The following is a 25628-nucleotide window of genomic DNA, read 5'->3' as shown; positions in this document are numbered from 1 at the left end:
CATTTTAGAGCTGCTAACAATACTCAATGTACCTAGAAATACAGACTGAAAATAATCAGTAAACCATTCACTATAGTCTCCCTGGTATCAGAGCAGCACAGTTAACATGCTAACAGCTAAGCTTCATGTGCTTAGTGGAAGAAAATGATCAATGGCAAAGAGCAGATCCACCTTTGAAATGACATGATCCATTATAAGAATCAGATGTTAAATTGCTTCCTGTACTGAGCACACTCAATTAAAAGTCTGCACAGTGAGATCATCTGGATGGTGAAATATGCTCTGTGGGAACAACCTTTATGGAGCTTAAAAATCACAGAAGGACTATTCCTACCATGACACTGGAGATTTGGAAGGCATTTCCTTCCCTTATTTTTCAATCTGCTAGTTTTATTAGGAAGCCTTTTGCCTGAGAGGCTGCTGAGTTTTGGGTCATATCTATCCACCCTTTTGCTTCTGTGAACAAGAGATGATTCTAGTGATCTTTTTCCTTTGTGGTCCAGAATGGATGAATGTGGCTTTGGTCCAGACCTCTGTACAAAAATGTGTCACTTATGTACTTGGTATTTGATGTTCTTCATCTCGTTTTCAGCAAGCTAATCTATTCACCTGAGTTCTGTCTCCTTGTCTAACTTTTCCTCCTTCCTTTGGCAGGAGTAGGGCCTGAGGGCTGAAAAGAATGCTAGACATTACATAAAATCAGCAGACCTGGTTTCTTCTGGCAGGTTTGCAATTAGCCAGGTCTATGACCTTGGACCAATTATTTAACCTTTCTGGTTCTCAGTTTCTTCAGGTTTCAAAAACTCATATATTTCTTGTTCATTTTTTACCATCTGTCTCTCCCTGACAGACTGCAAGCTCCATTAGTGCAGGAATCTTTGTTTTCTTCACTGATATATCCCAAAAGTGTAGCAGATGGCACAAAGAAGATATTCAATGAAAATTTCTTTAATAGATGAATATTTCACATCTCAGTTAGTAGTGTTACCATTCATCCAGTCTCCCAATATAGAAATCATGGAGTCAGTGAAAATTCCTGTCTCCCCTTATACCCACATAGTCACCAAGTACTCTCTCCTCTCCTCTCCTCTCCTCTCCTCTCCTCTCCTTTCCTCCCCTCCCCTCCCCCCTCCTCCCCTCCCCTCTCCCCTCCTCTCCTCTCCTTTCCTTTTCTTTTCGACGGAGTTTTGCTCTTGTTGCCCAGGCTGGAGTGCAGTAGTGTGATCTCAGCTCACTGAAACCTCCGCCTCCTGGGTTCAAGTGATTCTCCTGCCTCAGCCTCCCGAGTAGATGGGACTATGGGTGCACGCCACCATGCCTGGCTAATTTTTGTATTTTTAGTAGAGACGGGGTTTCACCATGTTGGCCAGGCTGGTCTCGATTTCTTGACCTCATGATCTGCCCGCCTTGGCCTTCCAAAGTGCTGGGATTACAGGTGTGAGACACTGCACCCAGCCCCAAGTGCTATTTTCTAGCCCCTCTCATGTCTGTCCTTTCCTTTCCATCTACACTTAAATTCCCTTATATCAAGTTTGCATCATTTTTTGACTATATTCTGCAAACCACTTACAGAATGACTTTGCTAAAATGCAAGCATGATCATGACACTACCTTCTTTAAACACCTTAAATGGCTTTCCTATTGTCTTCAGGGTCAAGTCCAAGCTCCTAGGCATGGCATGCAGAGACCTTCATGATCTGTGGTCTTTTGTGATCACTTCCTCAATCATCAGTTAATGTTAAAGATTCTTTGCACATTGTATCTCTCTCTCTATCTTTTAGCATTTAGTTTAAGGTATTTTCATCTTTATTCACACTTGTCTCACCAACTATAGATGTTTCATCCTTCTTTGTATACTATTGCCTCACATGCTGTCGGAGACAGAATAGGGGCTCAGGCTCAAGAAATGTTAGGCAAATGAACAAGTAAATGAGGAGGTTTGACTAGTGCAGTAGTCTCACACTGTGAGGCAAACTGCTTAATTTCTCTGTGCCTCAGTGCATTAAAATCCATAGGGATGCTGAGGTGGATGGAAGAGGAACACTTAATGAACATTGAATCAGATATCTACACTTTTTTCCAGACCTAATATTCTATAGGGCTATCATTTTTTTTTCTCATTTCATTTGTTTTGGTGGCTAAGGATTGTTTGGGGTGAGAAAGGAGTGGGGTAGGGTTTAGGGTACTTCATCTAGAAGAGAAAGAAGGAGGGGGCAACATACAGGCATGTTCATAATTACCCTTTTCCTCCCCCTCTGTGATTTTCAACAGGACTAGTGCATGTCTTTGTGTGTTAGGGAGTAGGAATGGGCAGGGAAAGAGAAACTCTCAGTACATTGAATTTAATGTTAACTCAATGGAAGTACAAACATTTGAATTTATGCAACTGGAGAGTAGTACATTACCAGGAATTTTATCTAATTCTGAGGCATCAGGAAGGGCACATAAAGGATGTGAGTGATCTGAAGGAGCAATTATATGATTCAGAATCACTGTTTGATCAATATGTATTTATTAAATCATATATAAAGAGGCAAGCTTTTGACTCACTGTAAAGCAACATACCATAGTAAAGACATTAAATGTTGGTGTTCTCTAGGGTTCTGATTTTCTTCATTCTCATTTTCTACACTCTCCCTGGACAGTAGCTTGCCTTCCTGTGGTCCCAACTATGTTCCAAATATTTGTCTCTAGCTCAGGATTCTTCTCTAAGTTTCATTCTTGACCATCAACCCCTCGCTGGCCATATGCAAGTGGGATCTTCTGCAGATGCCTACGACACAGTATGTCCACAACTGAGCTCACCATAGCCGGCCCCTCTGCCCCAAACCCACTTTTCTGCCTATGTCTTTTCTCTCTCGGTTGGTGGCACTTACTTTTACCTAGTCATCCAAAGCAGTTACCCTGTCTCTTTTCTCTACATCTAACGTGGTCATTCCTCTCTAGTCTGTTTCCACCTCACCATTCTCACAACTACAGCTTCAATTCAGGCCCTTCTCACCATCATGCTCCTTGACTACTCCAATAATCATATTGCACATGTCTCTTATTTCCTTATATCATTCAGCTACAATTGGTCTTCTCAGTGGTCTATCTCAAAGGCGGTTTGTTTTAAATCACTCAATGCTTTCCTATTGTGTCAAGAAGAAATGCAAATTCCTCAGCATAGTGTGTAAATAAAACTCCCTATGTTCTAGCCCCTGCTAATCTCACCAGTTTTATCACCTTCTGCACTCCTAGGCTATAGTTATACCCAATGGCTTGCAAGTCCCCAAATGTGTCATTTAGATTCATAGCTCTATTTCTTTGTTTAAGCTGCTCCTTCTGCCTGAAATGTTCTTTCCTCTCTTGTCCATGTGATAAACATGCAATCATCATTCTGGTGTTAATTCAAATGTTAAGACTTCTACAAACCTTACCTGACTGTAAGGCTTCTTCTCACAAAAATAGTCTACTGCTCCCTCCTTTGTGCTCTGTGACACATGGCCCTGGACATGGTCCAACAATGATACATTTGTATACGTGGTGAGTTAGATAATAAATTTCTAGAGGACAGTGCAGTATAGTGGTGAAATATATGAACTGTGAAGCCAGAAGGTATATGGTTGTCTTTGGGCAAGTTATTTCACCTCTCAGTGCCTTGCTTTCCTTATCTGTAAAGTAGGCATAATTATCATACTTACAGAGTTGTTAACAGTGAGTTAATATATGTACAATGCTTACAATAGTGACTAATACATAATAATTATTATGTGTCTGCTATAATAATAATAACATTAATATTATCATTTTAAACTTAAAGTTCTAAGCCATGATACGGCATCTGAAACATGGAAGGATGAAAAGTATTCAATAACATTTAGTAAGTAAATTAATAATCAAATTAGGTCCCTACTGTACAGTCTCATAATATCCAGAAACTTTCCCTTTGTAACCTTTTTCTAACTTGTTAAATGTCTCTCTGACTAAACTGTAGGATCCATTTGTGCAAGGACCCCATCCACCTTGTTCACTACTATAACCTTAGCATCAAGCACCATGCCAAGCACTTAGCAGGCACATGTATATTTGTTAGACATAAAGGTTATATGTGTATATAAGGATATAGATATATATAGCTTTTAAGATTTTCATTTTAGTTATTAGATTGCTTTTAGCATTTTGATCATTTTCTGAAATTATAAAATGCATTCCTCTTTCCTGTATTACACCTATGTGAGGCAACAAAATTTCAGTGAAGTATTGTTAGAACTGCGGTGAATTATTATTCTAAAATTAAACCTCTTAACTGAGAAATCCTCCTCTTTCCTTACAATGTAGGATCACAGACTTTTCAGCTCATGAGCTAATTCAGTGGTACAAAAAGTCCCACAGTGCTTCAATCCTTCCTGCTTACCATGTCATTTTACATCTTTAACAAAATTCATAGGCAGAGGCTTTCTAAGAGTTACCACTTATTAATTCTACTTATTTAACGAGTACATGGTTTGAAGATAAGAAAAATGGTATAAAGAATGACTCGTTATTTTTAGTGCTTATAATTCAGGTGAAAAGACAAGCCATGTGCACACATATCTACATCACAATGCTTTCTGTGCTCTTTAGCAATGTGCATGATAAGATTTCAGGGGATCCTGGACGGCGCTGTGGCTCATGCCCGTAATCCTGGCACTTTGGGAGGCCAAGGCAGGCGGATCATGAGGTCAGGAGATCGAGACGATCCTGGCTAACACGGTGAAACCCCGTTTCTACTAAAAATACAAACAAATTAGCTGGGCATGGTGTCACGTGCCTGTAGTCCCAGCTACTCGGGAGGCTGAGGCAGGAGAATCACTTGAACCTGGGAGGTGGAGGTTGCAGTGAGCTGAGATTGCATCACCGTACTCCAGCCTGGGTGACAGAGCAAGACTCCATCTCAAACAAAAAATAAATAAATAAATAAATAAATAAATAAATTCAGGGGATCCCTGTTGACGTGATCAGCAAACATTTTATGGAATGGCTAAAATCATAGTTAGTCTTGGTGGACGGGTTGGATTTCACTAGGTGGAACTACAATAGCATTTCATGAGGAGGAAAACGCATGGAGAGAAGTAAAAAATATGGTTCATTAAGGGTAAGGAGAGCACATAGATTACTTTGGCAAAGGAAGGATTTATGCAGGAAGCAAAAATAGAAGATAGGCTGGAGAAAGATTTTTGGAATAGTTTGTGGTAGGCTTTTGATCATAGACTAGGATACTTGAAGTTTATCTGCAAATAATGGGAAACCATAGAAGATGCTAGAGTAGGGAATGAAAAAAGGAAAGCAATGTTGTAGGAATAGCAATTGAGTGGCAATATAGCAATATGTAAAATGGGATAGAGTTCCTGGGCTAAGCTGTGTTTTTAAGTGATGGGACACCCAGTAGAAATATTTCGCAGATGGTTGGAAATGCCAGATTATTTGAGTTTGGGAGAGATATAATTTGAAATAATCTGCACAGAACTGACAGTAGGAGACTTGGGAATGTATTAAATAACTGCAGGAGAATACAAAATGAAGACAGAAATTCAAGCACAGACCTACAATGAAAAACAAGATGAATAAAGCAGGTAACAGCATGTTATAAATAAAAATGCAGTAAAATACCAACCTAGGACGTACCTGGAAGCCCCTTATGACTCACAAAGATGTACAGATCACATTTTAAGAAGCACTACCTTAAGGAAGGAATACTTAGAATTTAAGAGTAGAGGAAGAAGGAAATTAACTCCACTACACCTGTTGAGCAGTCAGATCCTGTCCACTTGGGATCACAGCTGCATACTCCAGTGTCCAGAAGAAAAGTTCCGTGTCCTGAGCACTGCTCTTGACATATAGGAAGTGGTGTTTCACAGTTAACTCCTCCCCAGCCAGTAGAACAGTGACATTCTCCTTTTACACAGATGCCATGGTTGGAACACATTGGGTCTAAGCAGTCCTCTGAAGGCACAAAAAAGTAGGGGGGGTGATTAATAATGAACAGGTATGGCCAACGTACCTTAGTATGATGAAATGGAGATTACATTGATCTCCTAGTTTTATATCATCAATGCTGCTTTAATTAGGCAATAAAATGACTCATGCAAACCACTGTCCAAACCATATTATTAACACTTCAAAATATGGTGGGGTATCATAATAGTTGTAATCTAAATTTAGAAGGAGAAGGAAACCACACATGTGCTGTGTGAAACTGTGAACAGTGTGCAGTACCCCCACACAAATAAGTGAGTGGAGTACTGTGGACCTTCAACAGGAATTGCTCAACTTCACAAAAAAGCCCAAGAGTTTTTGGTAAGCCATTCCTTATCCTTTCTGAAACTGGAAGCATAGCTCCCAGAGAAGACTTTTACTTGATATGTCTAGAGGAGTTTATATAAATTTTTGAAATTTGGATTATTCAAGGTATTGGGTGAGGTGAATGCTGTTGCATGAAATAATAAAATTTACATCAATTTATTATAATCTCTCATTTATTCCTTAGAAGTACTGAAAATGCAATATTTTAAACTTAATTTAAAAATTCATTTCTTCATGGCTTCTCTTTCTATGAGAACACAGTGACATAGTTTTCAATGTCTTAGAATATCACAGATCCAATTCCATTTGTCTCCAATTCTGTGAGTCTGGAAATTTTTGTATACATTCTAACAAATGTATGTATTGTTTTAGAGGTAGATCTTATGCTTGCCTTGGGGAAAAATTGTTTTGTGCTTTTAACTAGTAACCAATCCATGGGAAATAGAAAGGTTGATTTCCAAATTTCTAGTCTTTCCATACAAATAAAATAAGACTAAAATAACTAATCATAATGAGGATGTATGATTTGAATTACTTTTCCAGCAATGAAAATAGACTGTGACAACCTGCCTGCATTTCCAAGACTGCCTAGTTTTAGGGTGTGGCTTGCATCCGTGGAACAGAGTAAGTCTAACTAAGCACTATTATAATTGGTGTTATTGCCACTATAATTAGCCCAAGATCTTGGAGTCATTAGCACAATACTTTATTATCTGAGCTAATAAGCAAATAAATACCAGAAGGTACATCTAATTTGATTCATGATTTGAAGAGAGAAGGAAAGTCCAAAGTATAGAATCTTTTTTCAGAAGGAGGCCATTTTGTTATATTAAAGAATAATAATTTTAATAAAGTAGTATTTAACTTAATATAGCCTATTTTATTAAGAAGCCTGCTTCAATGTATTCATGGAAGTAATATTTAAATCATTCATGTCATATTTAATTTAGAAGCACAAAATCATATGGCTAAAGGGGCCAGGCAGGAGGCATACAGGAAGGAAATGGGCCGTATGGAAGAAAAAAAGGGTGTATTGGGAGCAAACTGAAAGCAAGTATCCTTTTAAAAAGAACTGCTGCTACTTGGCTCCAGTTGATTGCCACCACGTATCAATGTGAGCCCAGGGTCACCAGATTTTCTAGTGTTTAAAGAAGCCAGAAATAGGAATTTTCATATGGCACTTCCCTATTTTTAAATTTTGGCAAATAAGTCACATTAAACAACAGCAACAACAGCAACACAGTGTGAGCCAAACAAAACCCATTCAGAAGCCTGGTTCAGCCTGTGGGGTCCTGCTGCAATGTTTGACTTAAAACATTTTTTTCTATTGCATTGGAAAAATGTATACCATTAAATGTGCTAAGCATTATTCCTTAATATCTTGGTTATTCTACAAATATTCTTAGTGACCCTGGAGAAGGCTAATTTAAGTGAACTCTTTTTTAAACTGCTTACAAAATTTAAATTAGAGGGGTCTAAATTAATTAGATTACATGTTTTTCATGGTAATTTGTAGATGTGACAGTATTTTTTTACTAACACTCTGTGGGTCTATATAGCATCTGAATTTACAACTTAAATATAATTATTTCAGTTGGATCACCATAAAAACATTTTCTGAAAGTAACTCGGAAACTCCAGTGCCTTGTCTAGGCCAAATGACATTTATTGGAGCAGATATAATCATCACACCAAAATTCTACTATTGTTAATGGGAGGTGAAAAGCTAAAGTCTTGCTTGTTCATGGAGTGGAATGAGATTAAACCCTTTAGAATGCTGTGTAATAGTCTTAATGAGCCATCTTTAAAAGACAATTATTGTGCATTTTCAGCAGCCTCTTTCCCGAACAACAGTTATGATGAGACCATCTCCCATGGTAATGGTTTAATATTATTTCTGAAATCAGTCTTGTTTGAGGAATGTAGCATGAAAAACGTCTAATTACTATTAAACTTATTTTCCAGTGTGTCTCTTTAAATGATAAAACTTGCCATTTCAAAATTTTGGGGGGATAAAGACTCCTTTGGGGTGAATTTAATATAAAGGCATGGCTTTGAAACTCATTAGTAGTAAGCCTGCTTCCTTAGGCATGGAGGTCAAATTTCAGCATGAGGTATGTAAAAATAAATAATATAAAGCAATAATAGTAATGGTAATTACAAATCACTCCCAAAGAAAACATTTGCAAAATGACTGCAAACATGCATATATTATTATTTTTTTTATGTGCTTTAAAGTGAGATGTAGCATAATGCATTCTGTAATAATGAAAGCATATGAGTTAACACCTAAAATCATCAATATGGACATTCTCAAGCTATAAAACAGTGATAGAAATTAGGGACGGACAATACTATTTTTCATTATTGCTTTGAAAGTGTCACAGATACAGCCTCATGTATAATATTAGAATCTGTCAGAAGAGACAAGAGCTCCACTGACCCAAACCCTCTGCTGCATGTACTAAGACGTTGAGCACTTATTGTTTGCAAAGGCCACTTGCATCTCTACTAGGAGAACAGAATGACACCTTGGACAATTGAGTGAGAGAAAAGCCTGAAGCAATAGATTAAAATGGGATTCTGACCTTCCTCACATATTTCTCCTTTGTATCCTGGCACACAGATGCAGACTCCCATGATGCAGGTGCCGTGGCCAAAGCATGTTGGATCAATGCATTGTTCTTCTGGAACGTCGCACTCTGGCCCCTTCCAGCCATGCCGGCAGACACAGTGTCCTTTCTCGTATTCTCCATTCCCACCACACAGCACAGGGCAGGAATCTGAAGGTTGGCAAATGAACTTGTAATGTTCTCATAATGCTTTCAAAGTCTCCAAAGAGCAATTCTCTATTGATTCTCGTATTTCAGGCAAAAAATTGTACTATTTCTGTCTCACCCTTTATTAAATAGGCACATGTTCATGATTACAAACAGAATTTTCCTCTTATGGGAGTGAAATAAAGGTAAATTAAAAAATATCCTCAGTGGAGAAATTATTTCAAGTACTTTCTTTTGATCTCACCCTACTCTTAAACTGTTATTGTTATTATTTTAAGCTAGGATTTTTCTTTCTTATATTTTTCTTCCTCAGGGAGATGTGTGTTTACTTTTAGGAAGCAAAATCTGAAAATTTAAAAAGCAATAAGTAAAGTTATTAATGTTATAAAATATTATCTTTAAAAAGTTGTGTAAATAGATTTCTATTGGACAGATGTCTGTTCCTACAACACATTGTGCAGACCGTTATTAAAATGCTAATTCTGCTTTGTCATTGTTAGTCTCCTTATTAAAACTATGGGCTTTTTGAGGACAAGGCCTGTATTTTTTGTCTTATTGATTTTTTAGTACCAACCATCACCTCCACCCTCAACCCCCACCTCCTCAAATCTATCATGGCGCTGGGAACCTAGCAAGTGCTTTAGAATTCTCTACTGAATGGAATTTAATAGAAAGAAACTAAGTGTCTGAGAAACCTGATATTAAAGTGTTAGCAGACTGGGAACTTTAAGAATACAGTGAAAATGAGCAGAAAACATCCCTAAAATAATAACTGTAAGTCTATGGGAAAACATGATGTGATTTACCTAAAGCTTTTCAAAAATTAAACTATGGGCAAGTCCAGGAGAGTGAAGTTTGCTAAGTTTGACTTCTGACTTTCCAGTCTTTACTTTGTAGGCTCCTTATTTATTTGGTGATAACCCACCCCTTCCACATACATTGGTGTGCATAAGCAGTTATCAACTTAGTTCACTTTTAAAGTCAGCTCATTATGAATTAATTTGTGAAGGAAATAAAAGCATCATGTAGTGACTGGTCAGACAACCTATGTACAAATCCCAGCTGTTAGGTAACCCTGGTTAAGTCACTTAAACTCTCTGGCATTGTTTCTTTGCCCATAAAAATTGGATAATAGCAGATCTATCTCATCTAGCTATTGTAGGAAGCTGGAATTAAAAGACGGAACACAAAGTGTTTAGAACAGTGCCTGGCATAGTAAGTGCTCAGCTTTTGGCAGCAGCAGTATGGAACACTGCTGCTGTTGCTGTCACCACTACTAATGTTACTTACTATTACTATTACTACTAATTCTGGGTTATGAAATCACATCTATTTTCCTAAACCAATGAGAATAACAGAGCAACATTACCTCTAGCACAGTCAGGTCCAAGGAATCCTGGGAAACAATGACAATGGCCAGAGATACACTCTCCATTTCCATTGCAATTGGTTGAACAGTCATCCATTATTTCTAGTAATACAGAGAAAATGATAAAAAAAATGAATGAATCTCCAGGCTGTAGAGTCTTTAATTTTTTTTAAGTTGCAGGAACTCTGGACCTATGACAATTTTGCACTTTGCTGTTTGTGGAGCACTTACTGTTCAAAATCACATACAAAGACATCTGTAAGATGTCATATGCAGTACAAAATTATAAAAAGGGCCCTGGGTTTGCTGAATTGGCTGATCAAGAGTGGAACTAAAAAACGTCATGATCTCTAAAGTACATAAATGTTCTAGTTGAATTGTATTCTTAAGAGACATTCATGATAAAGCTAAAAATGTACCAGGATTACAGGGCATTTCTCAAAAGCAAAACAGGCTTTAAAATGTAACCCAGATGACTAAGTCTACTGCTTATTTTTCAAATTTAGGTTTTAGCAAATAAAGTTTCTTCTCTAGCAACTTATTTAATCTACTATCTTGACAGCTTAAATATGATATTCAGTATTTCATTTTCATTAACAAGTGACAATGGAAGGCTTTTAAAGTAAGTGTTCATATTAAATTCACCACCACTAAAAGCATTAGAACCTAAGTATTTTTTTGAGAAATGCTTTCTTAACTGTAAATGCTTATCAGTTTTCTCCCACTAATTTCCTTTCAATCCATTCTTAGAGAAGAATAGATTTCAGATGAATTGAGATGGCTTTGAAGGTACTGATAGGTAGTTTTGGTGACATAAATATGTACAGTGCAACAGAACTTTCATAAGACTTATGGTAACTTCTCTGAAAATCTATAATATTATACAAATGTCAGTCTCTCTGACAATTAGGTGAAAAATGTTTGTATTTTAAAATTGTGTTTGAGCACAATAATGATCAAATTCTAAGTCTGAACTATTATGGTACCTACGCATTATTCTTGCAGGGTTTTTTTGTGTGGGGTGTGTGTGTGTGTTATCTTCTTCTCATTCTACCTTTCTATAAATTTCTCATATTCAGCATTCTTGGACTCTGAGTTTAGTGCTCTGGCTTATTAAACTCACACTTTTCTTGTGTACCATTTTTTTCTTTTTCAATCCAAATTACCTGCTTCACCAAGTTTCACTTGGATAAGCTATTTCTGATTAGAAGGAGAGATTCTAGGAGGTGGTCCTGATATCTTCCACTGAATAATAAGAGTGAGAATTTATAATGAAGGTCGAGAAATAGCATTTCTACAATTGTAGCCTGTGGATTACTTGTATCAGTAGATCACCGGGGGCACTTAAAATGGAAATGCCTGTGTTTCAGCTCTAGATCTACCAAACCTGCTTCAGAGGAATGCAGCCCAGTCATCTACAGTCTGACAATCACCACATGAGAGCATTGAGAACCAATGTTTTAAATAGTAAACTTCCATAGTTAGAGAACTTTGTTCTAAATGTTGCATTTTTGCCTTGAGAAGAATAAAAACAAGAAAAAGAAAGAGGTATCTAGTCCATTTGGGGGATTCTTAAAAGCTGAGAATGAATCCAGTGGCTGGATAGCCACCCTATTATCAATTGAAGATATTATTTGTCTAACCACTATGTGAACACATGCCTTTTGCGGGTTTATGCCAGTCTGGTCCCTCATCACAGTGTTAGAAAGCTCAACTGGATAAGCAAGTAACACCTGACATTCACTTAACCACACCTGGGCTGACTGAAATATAGCATTCAGCAAAGAGCCAACTATTTTTAACTCATTAAAACACTAGTTATCGTCAGAAAATCACTAATTTACTTAACAAGTAGTTATGAAAAGGCATAAAGAGACTTTTTATCATTCAGAGATGGAACAATTATTTATCTGTTTTCTACTTCTCTAGCTTTGTTGTACCAAGCAGTAGTGCCACTTCTTAAATCCACATTTGAATTTCCCCCATGCTGGATGGTTAGTAGGAGGCCATAGAGGAAGCTTTCAAAAATAAACATAGTTGAATTTAATTTCATACCAGATCCTATTGGCAACTTTATGGAAGCAGCCTTGTGGGAATGTAGCTCTTCTGGAAAAAAATGTTTAATAAAGCTTGCTATCAAAATAAATAAAAATCCCTACGTCTTATTGACTTATTTAAGAACTGTTCCTGGGCTCAAAGGGCTGTACAAAACTTAACCCCAGCAATGCAAATGAGAAGAGAAGGCAATATAGGCTTTGGAAGCTGCCACTTCCACTGGGTATCAAAGAGACATTGAAACAGCCTAGGGACTCCAGGAGGAGGACGGCTGTAGCAGGAACACATAAACAAGTAGTGATGAAAAAGAATGTGTTTTTCTATTTATGTTGGCCTCCGGTAATCTTTGCCTTCTATCTTTTAAATCTTACTTCAGAATTACTTCCTAGCGTCCAGTTCCTTAGAGGTGAGAATAATTTTGAAGTTCTATGTTTAAACCCTGTTTTTTCTGCTACAGTCAAAAGCCCCTTGGTATTTGCATCTGTGCTAATGATAGGTTTTGTTTCTGGTAGTTAGTCTCATGGGAGAAACTAAATGTAATGAATAATCTTATAGAATGAGTATAGTCTAAAGGGTATGGAATTTGGAATCAGACATACTGGTTCTCAAATTTCAATTTTGCCACTTGCTGTCTGTGAGACCTTGCCAAATTATTTACTCTGTACAAGCCTCCATTTAGTTATTTGTAATATATGTATCACCATTCCTGAGCTATCTGGGTTGTGATGAGAATCAAAGAAGATAACTGAGTGTAAAGCATCTAGTACAGTGCTTGGGGCAGAGTGGCACTCCATAAATGCTATCTATTATCCTACTACAGAGCAAGTTGCCTGAGATTAAGGGATATTGACAATGCTGCCTATACTACTGGAGAATAACATCTAGTAACTTAGACCAGTGTATGACCTGTATTAGTCATTTAGTAAATGTTAGTTATTAATTGTCTTCATCCTTGTTATATTTGGTAGCAGACCAAATATAGTTGAGATCAATCAACTGATTCTAACACTATCATGAAATAGATAAATGAGCAGCGTTTAGAGCAAATTCATACAAATCTGACTTTGTTTAGTCAAGTATATTGGCTTCTTTTTACTCTGATTAAGGTAAACTTCAAAAACAAAAATAAAATGAGGAGGCCAGGCATGGTGGCTCATGCCTGTACTCCCAGCACTTCGGGAGGCTGAGACGGGTGGATCATCTGAGGTCAGGAGTTTGAGATTAGCCTGGCCAAAATGGTGAAACCCCGTCTCTACTAAAAATACAAAAATTAGCTGGGAGTGGTGGCGGGTGCCTGTAATCTCAGCTACTCAGGAGGCTGAGGCAGGAAAATCGCCTGAACCCAGGAGGCAGAGGTTATAGTGAGCCGAGATCGCGCCATTGCACTCCAGCCTGGCCGATGGAGAGAAATTCTGTCTCAAAAAAAATAAAAATAAAAATAAATAAATAAATAAATAAAGAGGAGAATTTAGGGTGAATGACTTATAAACCTTTTGATTTTGGGAACATTTACTTGAGTTTTCTTTAAGTGAAATGGTAGCAGAAACGTTTCTGTTGCTTCTAATTTTAAAAAGACAAGAGAAAAGTAAAGAGACTGACTTGCATTAAGCAAAGAGCAAATACGTTGTTGCATATGAAACTGATAGATTGATATGTGGATGATGTGAATTGGATCTCAAAGTTTAGGTTCTTTGGGGAGGAAGTAAGGGAAAGGAAAAAACCTCTAAACATGTTTCTGCGTCTATTGATTTTTGGAAGGTTAATAGATCAGTTAGTGTTTTAACTTGAACTTAAAAGTAAGAATAACAGGAAGAAAAGTTTTCACAAATATTTTATATCTTCTAATTTATCTAATTTTTAGGAGAAACTCAACCTTTCATAACTCCTTGACATGCATATTATTAAAATTAAGCCTCTATGGAAAAATGCCATGAAATATTCATCCATTGAACCTGCCCCACTGAGCCCGTCAATAGCAAAACAGTGACATGACTTAAAAATTTATTTTCTATTTTGACAAGCAAATATTTTATCTTTTGAAGATATAAGATCAGTGGCATTTTTCTCTAGGGGAAACATCATCATTTCCATTGTATTGCCTTTCTGATAACTTTAGAAGAAAGTTTTGATACTCTTATGGCTGGAACACCATTTTCTACCGACTCAAGGTCTTTGGCATCAAGTAAAAATAGAACATAATTGTTAAAAAGAGCAGATGGTATATCTATTAACAGTCCACACATCTTCCTAAACATATGGCTGAACAGGTTAACTAAAGGATAAAGTGGTGAGAATTGTATTGAAAACTGACAGCTGTAAAATATTTTCTTGTCTTTTAAAAGACACGTGTTTTAGGAAAATTCACACAATATGACACTGTGTCTATGAGTTGTCTATTTTCAGGACACTAAAATTGCTAAGGAGCTCAGTTTTATTCACACAAAGGGTCACGAGGACTATTTATCTCAAAATGACAAAAGAGTGAGATGTCTGAAACTAACTAGGGTGAAAGTGAATGAGTACATGTAGGCATTGCATTAAAAAGAACATGTTTTAAAAGCCCCTGAGCACACTGAGACATTGTGATGAATTTCAAACTAAAATATTCTATAAGAAAGGGCTTTAAATGTCTCAAGTTATTATCCTTAATATCTTCTCTAAATAATCTTATTTTGTATTTTAAAGCCCTAATGGTTCTAGAATCAGTTGTTCTAAAGAAGAACTGTACTGATACTAGTTTTTCTATTTGAAAAAGGTATTCATTGCTTTTGAAAAATAATAGAACTTAAATTAACTTGCTTATTCCCTGTTTCACTGAAGTTGTTCATCTATGTAGCCTTCGTAATAATATTACTAAGGTAATTATTTCTGTTTAGAACACATAAAAAGGTGTATGGCAAGTGTCCTAGAAGAGAAACAAATAAGGTAGCATTAAAAAAATCTTAATCAGCATTTAAACAACATCAATGATAACAACAATATAAACTTTTATCATAGTAACCTTTCCTCAATAATGACTTCAACTCAAAGTGAGCAATATACTTAACCCCCAGGACACTGTCATCACTGATTGTATCTTTCTAGAGTTGAACTGTCAATTCAACTATTAGGTAAAGCAGCTTACCAATTGCTGTAGTTAACACGAATACTTGCTCCATCTTTTTTCCATCATTGTAAAATGCCAGATACCAAGGTCCTTGATCCATATACTCTATGAAACCTGTCTCCTGAAGCGAAGTTAAGATCAGGTTCCGAGGGGAGTGCTGTGTATCATCAGAGCCCTTGGAGTCCTGCTTGACCAGCTGTTTGCCATCCATTAGTTTTACAAAATCGAACTGGAACAAATACAAACGTAAAGATGAGCCACGACTTTTTCTTCTAGACTGATAAACATCCCTAACTTCAACTGCCCTATTTAATACTTCTTTGCTTTGAAGGTGAGCAAAGTGGAAGAGGAAGTTATCAATTTTTAAGTATATTTAGACTTGGCCAGGCACGATGGCTCATGCCTGTAATCCCAACACTTTGGGAGGCCAGGACAGGAAGATCACTTGATCCCAAGGGTTCGAGACCAGCCTGGACAACAAAGCAATATCCTTCGTTTTAAAACAATTAAAACAAATTTTAAAAATTTTATAAAAATCTTAAAAGTTTTTTAAAGAGCATATTTAAACTCAAAAACATATTCTTAATTCTGAAAAACCCTCACTGTAATTATAAATATTGTAAACCTTTCAGTTTGAGAGTATTCAAAATAATTATTTAAAAATGAATAAATAAAAAACAGAAAGAAATCTTGTTTAGTATTATGCAGGAGAATCTTGACATTTTACTAAAGCATCTGATAGAAGATACTTGAAAATGCACCTTCCACTCATAAATGTTACTGTGACCTTCTCTACAAATTAAAAACAGTTGTATAGTTTTTAAAATAAATAAATGAACAGTCAAAAATTTGAGAACATTCATCACAATTTACTACATTTGTGGGTGACATAGTTACATATTCAAAAGGCCCCTCCCCTCCATTTTTTCTAATCAGTTGACAGACACCTGGCACATGGTTCCTTGAACGTTTATTTTTTGAGTCACATTTGAATGCATTCTAATTCCCTTTCTATTCTGGCCCATTAGGTAAGGTTTTTTTTTTAGTTTGTTTCTTTGTTTAATATGATCTCTTGACTAACTGAAGGTAAAGTTTTAACTATAGTCATATCTGTTGGGGAAAAAACAAGCCCCGATGTTTGATTACTTTTGCTACTTCTTAGATGAAGTAGTGCTTGGAATGGGTTCATGTGGGGAAAAAATAAGGAGAAGAAAATAAGAGAACTGAGATGTTGAAGGTTTATGGAAGGGCTATAAAAATCATAGAAGTTTTACACATTTAAGTTATTAACAATAGTAAAGAAAAATTTCTACCCGTAAAACAAAACCTAACTTTTTGACTAATTTCTCACTAATTTCTGATTAATGTGCATTCTGTCATTGGGAAAAGGGGACACAGGTGTATGAAATCAGTGAAGGGAGTGTGGGCAGTAAAGCTAAGCAAGATGAGAGGTCTGGGAAGCTCATGAACAGCCAGTTCCAGGAAGCAGAAGTCAAGTTCAAAGGGTATTGTCTTAAACTTTCTTTTCTGAATCTGCTCTGCTAAATATTATTCCTTAATCTCCATGTCATTTTTTTTTCATTAGTTTCAGTGTAATTATTCTGGAAGTTTATTCATGACAAATATTTTTCTGTCCTTACCTTTGACAACCACATATTTCACAAGTCACAAACCCTGTTCAACCCATCACCCTTGAAAAGGTTTCAAGAAAATACTTATAATATCAAATACCTGAGTATGTGTAGGTGGAATATTTCTTCTGCCATAAATTCCCAGCAGAGAGTCCTTGGCTAAAGAAATATTGAATTTCAGATATATCGGATGGTGGATAGTAATCTGGAAACGCCAGAATAAACCAGGTGGAATGGTCTGCATGACCTGTGCACCAATGTCAACTTCTCCAGTGTCTATCGCCCGTCCCTTCTGAAACACTAGTTTTAAAGGTAGAGAAAATTACAAACCATGTTCATCTTAATTTATAAAGCAATGGTTTTTAGCTTTTCAAGAACAGATATATCAAAATAACTTACTCAGCTTTTTCTTCCTCCCCACCCCATCTGTCTTTCAAGGCATTGCCCAAATTAAATATCTTCTAAGGAGCCTTCCCCAACCACCCACTATGTCAGTCTCTCCCTTCTCTTCAAATCCTATTGCATTTATTTCAATCAATTTCACTCCTTTTAACCATTATTTACTGAGTGCTGTCTTGGTAGCTGCAAGAGATACAAAGATGAATAAGAGGCAGTTGTTGCTCTCAAGGAGCATTGAAAATAGCAGGGAAAATAGGACAAGCACATATAACCTCACTGTAAAGAAAAATAAGTGCTCTGTGTATTTGAAAGAGGGAAAGTTATTTGGTTGGAGGATACTCCTCATCTTTAGCTGTCTCTATCCTCTTTATCTTCTTTTATTTCTCCTTAGCACTTATCACCATCTAACATACTACATATTTTACGTATTTATTGTTTATTGTCTATTTTGCCTCAATAGAATGTAAGCTCTGTGAGGACAAGCACTGTACAGGGCTGTTTTATTCATTGGTTTATTCCCAGTACCTAGAACAATGTAAGCAACTGTAGGCAAAGAACATAGATGATACATATGTACTCAAAGAACAAATGGATGAATGAGAAAAAGTTACTACAGGAAGTGGCATTGAAGATGAACCTTAGAGGAGGACAAGGATTTCAAAAGAGTTATTGGGAAGAGTGGTGCACATGGAAAGGATGGCTTGAACTAAAAAGAGGAAAGAAACTGTAAAGCTAAGGTGTAGGGTATGTGTCTATAGAGAGGAGCAGTTGGAGTTAGGGCTGGAGGGAAGAAGGAAATCATGTTGTCTAGGGCCTAGAGGACCAGTCAAAAGGGTTTATTTAATAAAGGATAGAAAGCCATTAAAGGTTTTTAAGAAGAGGGAAGAGGTTTGGGTACATTAGAAAGGCTAATCTTGAGGCAGAGGTAGGATGAATTGGAGCAGACGGACACAAGAATGACATAGGAATTATGGGTGATTCAGGTGAAATGACACGAAGATCTAAATTTAGGGTATGCCCAAACAGCTCATATAGAAAAACTACATCTCAGTGAAAAATAATTTCGTGTGAATGGAAAGAAGGAGAAGGTATGAGAGACAATGCTAAGGAAGATACTGCAGTAGAGATTCTCAAACTTTAATGCATACAAGAAGGCAGTTGTTTTAAAATACAAATTCTGATTCAGTAGGTTCAAAGTCAGACATTTCTAACAAGTTCCCAAGTGATGCCCATGTCACATGGTCCACAGCCCACATCTTGAGAAGCAAAGCTCTAGAGAACATTAAGTGTTGGGGCTAACGGAGGGTCAAAGCTAATCCTGTGATTGTGAGTTGGGGGATTTAGACAGTGCTAATAGCAAAAACAGGAGCTGGTCTGTGAGGGAGGATGTTGAGTTTGGGCAATCAGAGCTTTATTATTTATTGTCATATTTTCTAATGATTTCTGATGTGCTAGTTTAATATGTGTTTTCACGGAATCTTTTGTTTTGTGGTAATGGGGAGGGTAGGAATATAAGAGGAGGAGCAAGAATTAGTTTTCCTTGATTTTAAGCAAGGAGGGTTACATCTCAGGTGAGAAAGCTCAACTTGGCCTCATTTCACATCACCCTATTTTTTTTTTTTTCAGTCATCAACTCCTTCTCCAGACCAAACACAGTTTAAAAACACACATGGTCTCTGTCCTTTGTGCTTACCCATTATAAAGTTAACAGCCCATTAAGAAACACACCTGCAGTGGCTTTATTCAGTGGCCAATGTCTTGTAGCTTTTAACTCCCTAAAATACCTCCAATTATTGCTTTTTTAAGTCCAAGAGTAATAACTATTTTAAGAATGTTCACTGCTAACTGTTAATAATATATTTCAAATGCAATTTTGTACATAATTATGTATTACAGGACACATAATTTTGTGGAATTGACATTTATAATAAAATATGTCCTTTGAAATGATAAATGACCAACTGAGGACCTTATTTTTCACTGAAAGTTACTTTTTCCATGTGAGACAAATAAATTTGGCCCCAAAGGGTTGATTATACATTTAACTCTTAAGTTCTAGAGCTGACAATGTCTTCAATGACCAGACAATTAACAGACCATGTTTATGTGGACACTTCTGTTCTCAAGTTAATGTTCAGTTTATTCAACTGCTATCCTCATTAGGGGCTTTTATCAATCTTAAAATGCATCATTTGGTTATGCAAACAATATTATAAATATAAAATAATTCAAAATGTTCTAAGTTCAACAAACACTGTTTTAAAGGTGCTAAGAATAGACTTTAATGAATAGATATTGTCTTTTTTTAAAAATCTGAACAAAACTGGTTGATGGATATTAACCTTTATATTCAAGCCTTACCAAATACTACACCATCTCTTTATTCTGCATTTTATAGCATCATATATTGCATAATGAAGCTACTTAAATGTTATTCAGTAAATCAAAAGAAACTCAGGAAGTTGTGTTGTTGGGCTTCTCTGGTTATTAGCATTACTATATATCTGGAGTACATATGCATAAGTTATTTATGAAAAGAATTTTAAAAGAAATTGATCTTATCTCTTGAAAGCTTCATTACAGCTAAGACAAGGTAGATGAACAGAGATGACAACATACGAATGAGTACGCGGACTATAATTTAAATAAAAATAGACAAAGCAAGCTAGTTGTGGTAATTTGGTATTAGAGAAGAGACATTCTCACAGCTTGCAGGTGGAAAATTTCTCAGCCTCTTACCTTTTAGAGTTTCATGCATCGGAAAGGAAGATATCTCCCTGTTAGCAATCTACACCAGTAAATAGCTTGCTCCATTTTATCATCTCTCAAAATTTGTTATAGACTATAATATAATAACTATGAATTCATTTATCATTTCACTATTTTTCTTAATGTAGCCAAAAGGTGGGGGCAAACTAAAGAGAAGGAAATTAAATGTAGAAAAACAATACAAAATAGTATTTTTTGAGGCCAGGCGCGGTGGCTCATGCCTGTAATCCCAGCACTTTGGGAGGCCAAGGGGGGTGGATAACCTGAAGTTAAGAGTTTGAGACCAGCCTGGCCAATATCATGAAACCCCATCTCTAGTTTTAAAAAAAATATTTTTTCCAAAAAATTCTGTATTAATATAGGTAAAGGGAATATATTTGGCCATACTTAACACTGACTCTGATCCTTTGTTTGCAAATTGTCAACAGCAGAGATAGAATACAGTATCAAGGTACAGTTTTTTCTTTTTTCTTTTGGTAATATGCCTGTTCTAATTGGCATTTAATCACTTATTTTACTAAAGCATATTGGAAAACCTAGGAAGACCATATTCTCCAGTTATAAAACACTTCCTTGCACAAATTTGAGATTAAATGCAGAGAGCCACAGATGATATCAAGCTGTGCAGTACTGTAGTTATCACAGTCTCACCAATATCCACCAATTTAGTTTGAGCTAAACACTCTCTTTATAGGTTGCAACACAGGCATCAACTGCTGAGCAGGAAAAACCAATGGTAGATAGGGCTGTGTTGAAGGAGGGCACACTAAGTGATAGTAACTTAGTTCAAAAAGAAAAGGTCAAGATGCTTGGAACGTGAAAAAAAAAAAGGGGGGGCCTGGAATTGGTGACAGACAATGTGTGCAGTGGCGGTATCACCTATATCAAGATTCCATTGTATCTAGACTCAGACACACACTTGAATACTAATTACATGATTACTAATAACATTGTCCATTATAAAACAGGAGGTAACTGCTCAGTGAAATAAAAGAGGACACAAACAAATGGAAGAACATACCATGCTCATGGATAGGAAGAATCAATATCGTGAAAATGGCCATACTGCCCAAGGTTATTTATAGATTCAATGCCATCCCCATCAAACTACCAATGAGTTTCTTCACAGAATTGGAAAAAACTGCTTTAAAGTTCATATGGATCCAAAAAAGAGCCCGCATTGCCAAGACAATCCTAAGCCAAAAGAACAAAGCTGGAGGCATCACGCTACCTGACTTCAAACTATACTACAAGGCTACAGTAACCAAAACAGCATGGTACTGGTACCAAAACAGAGATATAGACCAATGGAACAGAACAGAGTCCTCAGAAATAATACCACACATCTACAGCCATCTGATCTTTGACAAACCTGACAAAAACAAGAAATGCGGAAAGGATTCCCTATTTAATAAATGGTGTTGGGAAAATTGGCTAGCCATAAGTAGGAGCTGAAACTGGATCCTTTCCTTACTCCTTATACGAAGATTAATTCAAGATGGATTAGAGACTTAAATGTTAGACCTAATACCATAAAAACCCTAGAAGAAAACCTAGGTAGTACCATTCAGGACATAGGCATGGGCAAGGACTTCATGTCTAAAACACCAAAAGCAACGGCAACAAAAGCCAAAATTGACAAATGGGATCTCATTAAACTAAAGAGCTTCTGCACAGCAAAAGAAACTACCCTCAGAGTGAACAGGCAACCTACAGAACAGGAGAAAATTTTTGCAATCTACTCATCTGACAAAGGGCTAATATCCAGAACCTACAAAGAACTCAAACAAATTTACAAGAAAAAAACAAACAACCCCATCAAAAAGTGGGCAAAGGATATGAACAGACATTTCTCAAAAGAAGACATTCATACAGGCAACAGACACATGAAAAAATGCTCATCATCACTGGCCATCAGAGAAATGCAAATCAAAACCACAATGAGATACCATCTCATGCCAGTTAGAATGGCAATCATTAAAAAGTCAGGAAACAATAGGTGCTGGAGAGGATGTGGAGAAATAGGACCACTTTTACACTGTTGGTGGGATTGTAAACTAGTTCAACCATTATGGAAAACAGTATGGCAATTCCTCAAGGATCTAGAACTAGATGTACCATATGACCCAGCCATCCCATTACTGGGTATATACCCAAAGGATCATAAATCATGCTGCTATAAAGACACATGCACATGTATGTTTATTGCGGCACTATTCACAATAGCAAAGACTTGGAATCAACCCAAATGTCCATCAGTGACAGACTGGATTCAGAAAACGTGGCACATATACACCATGGAATACTATGCAGCCATAAAAAAGGATGAGTTTGTGTCCTTTGTAGGGACATGGATGCAGCTGGAAACCATCATTCTTAGCAAACTATCACAAGAAGAGAAAACCAAACACTGCATGTTCTCACTCATAGGTGGGAACTGAACAATGAGATTACTTGGTCTCGGGAAGGGGAACATCACACACCGGGGCCCATCATGGGGAGGAGGGAGGAGGGAGGGATTGCATTGGGAGTTATACCTGATGTAAATGACGAGTTGATGGGTGCTGACGAGTTGATGGGTGCAGCACACCAACATGGCACAAGTATACATATGTAAGAAACCTGCACATTGTGCACATGTACCCTAGAACTTAAAGTATAATAATAATAATAAAATAAAAAAATAAAATAAAATAGGAGGTAAATAACTATATTCTGCACATTTGTGTGTACTTACTTTTTCTATTTAATATAGCTAGACATGGTACATTCAATGATCCTATGCAAAACTTTGTTGAATATTGGTAGAAGATACTGAAACATGGTCATTAAAAATATTCCACCATTAAGTTTTAAGGTAAAAATGACCAAGTTAGAGGCTATGGTATAGCCCATAAAAGCAATCTGAATTGCATTCTAAAGACATTTGCAAGTTTTATAAAGTAACTAATCTATGTTGTCCAAAGAGAAGAAAAATATGCATTAAGAGCATATTTGTCCTTTACTTCACACTATAACATGTTCAAAATCTTTAAAAGACATTGGTGTGTCTTTCAGTCAAATTAGACCTAGTATCTGTCTCATGATATAAGTATCATCCTCTTTATGTTCCTTTAAATATAATATTTGTTTAACAGTAATAAGTCTTTGCAAATTTAGATTAGCAGTGCTTGGAGCAAAATGGGAGGTGGAACTAACCTCTTCCCTATGATTAAACGGCTGTAAAGAGATCAAAGGGGTATAGCAAAAGCCATCTAAAAGGTAAGTGGAAAGCAACTGTTTCCTTCTATGTAGCTTAATGTAATTTTCCTTATGGGAACTATTGAAGAAAAATATGTATTCAACTCTCAATTTTTCAGGGGTAGATTTTCTGGATTATGGATTACACATGTTTCTTGTATCCATTATATTACCCAAAAGTAGTCAAGAGAAAAACAAAAGGAAGAATAAACCTTGTGCCTAGTTGGAACTTGGTAAATAATGCTTGGATGAATTAATAAATTAGTAATGTTGATAATTATTTCTTGATAGTAATTTTGATAGTATATTTGACATTTTGGTCAAAATATACAACTTTTTTATTACTCTCAACTATGTGATAGGTAGGTCATCTTATAATTGTTTTTATTAAATGTCCAGTAAGTAGATGTCAAGAATTTACTGGTGAGAGGAAGAATTATAACTATTTACATACATAGGCCTTGGCAATTAACTGTGAATAAAATATGTTTATAAATAAAATCCTCTGATATGACACTTATAGCTCACTGTGTAGAAAAGTTAATTAACTAATCTTACAGTTGAGAAATACATTACTTGTATAAGTGTAAACAATTACGTCCAAACACCAAAAGACTACAGATACCAGTACAGTAGCTTATTTAGTATTGCTTATATTGTCTCAGGTAGAAGTAAAATGGCATTGATAAAATCTTATCCTTAATTAAAGGACTTATTTTGAGTTGCATTTTGACTCTGTGTATCTGTTTTTGAAGATATATCATTTAAAAGACATAATTATCTATTTAGAAGGATTTCTTTAAATTGTGTTGTAAAAACTTCCACATTCCCAAAAACCTAAAGTTTCACGGTTCTTCTGGTGTGGTCTATTGACCATTAGGTAGCTTTCAGAAAAATGAGTTTCCAAACTTAAGAAGGCTCTTGTGACTTGCTATACAATCTCACACGGTGTAATACAAATTATGTTTGTAGAAGTTTCTGTGTATGGATTATGAATAGGTACATGAAGTAGCCAATTACTTTGAATTGTATTGGTGAAAACTGAAATTGATATAAAGCACAAACGTATCATCAAATTGTTACATATTCAAACATTTACTCAGACTTATGGGTCAAGGTGGAATAAAATATCTCTTGAAAGAAAATATTGCCAATTGTAAAAAATTCAAAGATTTATGAATTAATAAGACTATATGCAATGAAAACTCCAAAATGAAATTAAGAAGAGAATGTGAATTTATAATATCGTTAAAAAGAATAAAATACTTAGGAATAATTCAATAAAAGAAACTGTGAGACTTGTATACTGAGAAACTACAAGACATAATTGAAATAAATTAAAGATTTGCTAAATAAATGGAAAGATATCCTATGTTCATGGAGCAAAAGACTTATTATTGTTAAGATGTCAGTACTTCCCAAATTGATTTACAGATTCAATGCAATCCCTGTCATAATTCCAACTCTCATTTATTTTTTCAGAAACAGACAAGGTGATGCTAAAATTAATATGGAAATGCAAGGGACCCAGAATAACTAAAACAATCTTTAAAAAGAAAAAATTTGGAGGCCTCACACTTCCGGATTTCAAAACTGATTACAAACCTACACTAATCAAGATAAAGAGTACTGGCATTAGGATAGATATACAGATCAATGGAATACAATTGAGAATCTAGAAATGAAACCTCACATTTATGCTCAACTGATTTTCAAGGTCACCAAGACAATTCAATGGGGGAAAGAATAATACTTTCAACAAATGATACTGGAACAACTGGGTATCCACATGCATAAGAATAAACATGACCCCCTTCCTCATACCATATACAAAAAACAACTCAAAATGGATCAAATGCCTAAATGTAAGGGCTAACGCTGTACAATTCTCAAATGAAAATACGGGCATAAATCTTTATCACCTTGGATTTGTCAGTAGTTTCTTAGACATGACA

The 25628-nt window shown here is 36.1% G+C and overlaps 1 protein-coding gene across 2 annotated transcripts in view; it reads right to left on the bottom strand.

The window, feature by feature from the left end:
• The window catches only part of TENM1 (teneurin transmembrane protein 1), a 604771-nt gene that overhangs the window by 270133 nt on the left and 309010 nt on the right, over positions 1–25628 (bottom strand). For both annotated transcript variants that reach the window (XM_023198891.1, XM_023198892.1), the window contains exons 7-11: positions 17366–17565; positions 15653–15863; positions 10474–10575; positions 8913–9107; positions 5764–5964 (exon numbers count right to left, since the gene is read on the bottom strand). In XM_023198891.1, the coding sequence (XP_023054659.1) occupies positions 5764–5964; positions 8913–9107; positions 10474–10575; positions 15653–15863; positions 17366–17565 (909 nt within the window). The remainder of the gene's footprint in view (positions 1–5763; positions 5965–8912; positions 9108–10473; positions 10576–15652; positions 15864–17365; positions 17566–25628) is intronic.

The sequence above is a fragment of the Piliocolobus tephrosceles genome, chromosome 12 (genome assembly GCF_002776525.5).
Source record: "Piliocolobus tephrosceles isolate RC106 chromosome 12, ASM277652v3, whole genome shotgun sequence".
Lineage (NCBI taxonomy): Eukaryota > Metazoa > Chordata > Mammalia > Primates > Cercopithecidae > Piliocolobus > Piliocolobus tephrosceles.
Note: the sequence above shows the minus strand (reverse complement) of the source record. Positions and strands in the feature narration are given on the sequence as shown.